The sequence below is a fragment of the Aplysia californica genome, unplaced genomic scaffold (genome assembly GCF_000002075.1).
Source record: "Aplysia californica isolate F4 #8 unplaced genomic scaffold, AplCal3.0 scaffold00243, whole genome shotgun sequence".
Classification (NCBI taxonomy): Eukaryota; Metazoa; Mollusca; class Gastropoda; order Aplysiida; family Aplysiidae; genus Aplysia; species Aplysia californica.
Window position 1 is genome coordinate 644,291 of NW_004797513.1, and position 2,414 is coordinate 646,704.

Below are 2,414 nucleotides of genomic sequence, written 5' to 3' on the forward strand. Positions count from 1 at the left end.
GAGAGAGAGAGAGAGAGGGGGCGGGGTGGGAGAGATAGTGACAGAGAGAAAACAAGCTCTATGCATATATAACAACTCGTAAGAATAATGTGAACACCAACAAAACTAAAGATACCAGCACAAGACACACGGGAACTATAGCAACAGTTATAAAAACTGCATCCACAATACTTTTAAGAATGAAGGCGGAACTGTGCCATTGACGTGCTGAGGTGGGCGTGGTCTCTCTCAACAGACTACTCACCGTCGGAGCATGCGCACAGGCTCTTTGGCGTGTACGGCTTGGCGTAGGCTGGAGGGTTGGTGAACAACGACTTGCCTTTTGGCTGTCTGCACAAAAGAGAGGGAAAAAAATCAGAATTAATTCCTACCATGCTGAAAATGCTTAATGTGCCCTGTGCGCCAATATGACCTGATGCAGTTGCGAACGCCGTAAAACACTTATCGAAAAACAAAAACAAAACACAAACAAACACCCCCCCCCTAAATAAATACAACCTCCCCCCCCCCACCCCGAAACCTGTACACTTATATGTATTCATCGTAGACCCTGCATTATGTACATTCACGAGAACTCTGTGATGCTCTAAAATGGTCTCCTTTCACCTCCTTTCCTGCTCTCTTGCAATGTTCTATCGTCCGCTTTCGTCTCCTCTTTCTCCCCCCCCCCTATCCCCTCACCTCCTTTTCTCCCACGCCACCTCCAGGCTCCTGACTCTTTCTGCAGCCTTTCTACCGCTACTCCTTGGCTCCTTCTTTCTGCAGCCTTTCTACTGCTACTCCTTGGCTCCTTCTTACTGCTGTCTTTCCGCCACACCCCTGATCTTCTGGTAGGAAAGATCTACACCTAGCCTTCTCGGACAAGGGCGAAAAATCTTGGAAGGCCCGCGGGCAAGTTGCGCACGTTAAGGATCCCTTGGTGATCTAAAATCTAAAAGAGTAGGCTTCGGCCGCCACCCAGACAAAATTCAAAATTTCCTACCAACTGAAAATATTAGGGGTGTCCCGCGCGCTCATATAACCTTATGCATTTGCGAGCGACGTAAAACGCTTACCAGAAGAAAAAAACAATTTTTTTTAGGGGGGGGGGGGGTAGTAGTGGTTTTCGGCGCTCGCAACTGCATAAGGTCATATGAGCGCCAAAAAAGAACTCTGTGAACTTACTTCCAAGCGGAGTTGAAGTTAGTGTTCAGACAGTCCTTTTGACCAGTGTACTTTTGGCAGGTAGTCTGAGAGCCGTCCGGGTTGGTCAGTTGATGATGGGTGAAGTTCTTCGCCATATTGCCACACACCCCGCCCGCCGAGGCACTCCGCGCATGCCCAGGGGGCAGGTTGAGGACGACATTGAGGGAGATTCCTCTTCTCTCCATCTCGATCCTCTCTCCTCCGGGAAAAGAAATCTGGTAGGCAGGGATTGAGAAAAGGTACAATACTATCTTATCATAGACACTTTGTAAAAACAACACAAAACGTTTTTAAAATCTTATTGATATTGTGAGGCAGCGTGGTGGAATCAGGCTCTCGTCAAAATAATGAAATCGAAGAAAACAGCTGTTTTCTCCCTGCTAAGGAATTTTTTTCAAATTTTTGTTTTTTGGCTCAACACCTTTTATGTCCATTTACAAACACATTCCTTTGGGGATTTCACCGAAAACGTTGATTAAAGGCACAAAAATATAAATTTACAGTTTCCATGGACTATCCAGCTTTGAAATTTACCAAGCTTTGGCGGCCATTTTCTTGCTAATTTTACTTCTTAAATCAGGTGACCCCCACCTCCTTCAATCCAAAATATCTCCACTTCTATTGAAGATGGGTGGGTAATTTTTTCCTTGAAAGCAAGACCAATGAACAAGCTTTAAGATGATACCAATGACTCAATATGCCCAACAGTTGACGAGAGCCTGATTCCACCGCGCTGCCTCCCATATTATGTCGTATATCATTTAAAATTTGTGCTGGTCCGTGAAATCTCTTCTGTAAAATGAATATTTTATGTGATGTGGGCCAATGCTTTCAACACGAAATTCAATAAAACATCTAGATCTATCTACCTACCACCACTGCAAGCAACAACGATAACAACAAAAACAAGAAAAACATCAACAACAACAACATCAACAACAACAACAAAAACAGCAACCAAAATAACAGCAGCAACAACAACAACAACAAAAACAACAACAACAAAAACAACAACAACAGCGACAACATAAACAGCAACAGCAACATAAACAGCAACAACTACGACCAAACCGCCCCACCAGGAGGCCAGATTCAGGAAGACTCCACACTGGTTTACTAGAACGGAAAACTCAGGAAACATTCAGATGTGCTCATATGACCGTATACAGTTGCGAGCGCCGTAAAAAACAAACACTTACCACCCCACTCCACACACACACAGCAACCCC

At 44.7% G+C, this 2,414-nt stretch overlaps 1 protein-coding gene across 1 annotated transcript in view; it reads right to left on the reverse strand.

Annotated features, from left to right (window-relative positions):
* LOC101859790 overlaps positions 1–1,400 on the reverse strand; it is a gene marked incomplete at its 5' end in the record, with an annotated part of 14,735 nt that extends 13,335 nt beyond the window's left edge. The window contains 1 exon segment of the mRNA XM_013083589.1: positions 1,165–1,400. Within this exon segment, the coding sequence (XP_012939043.1) occupies positions 1,165–1,400 (236 nt within the window).
* Between the last annotated feature and the right edge of the window lie 1,014 nt (positions 1,401–2,414).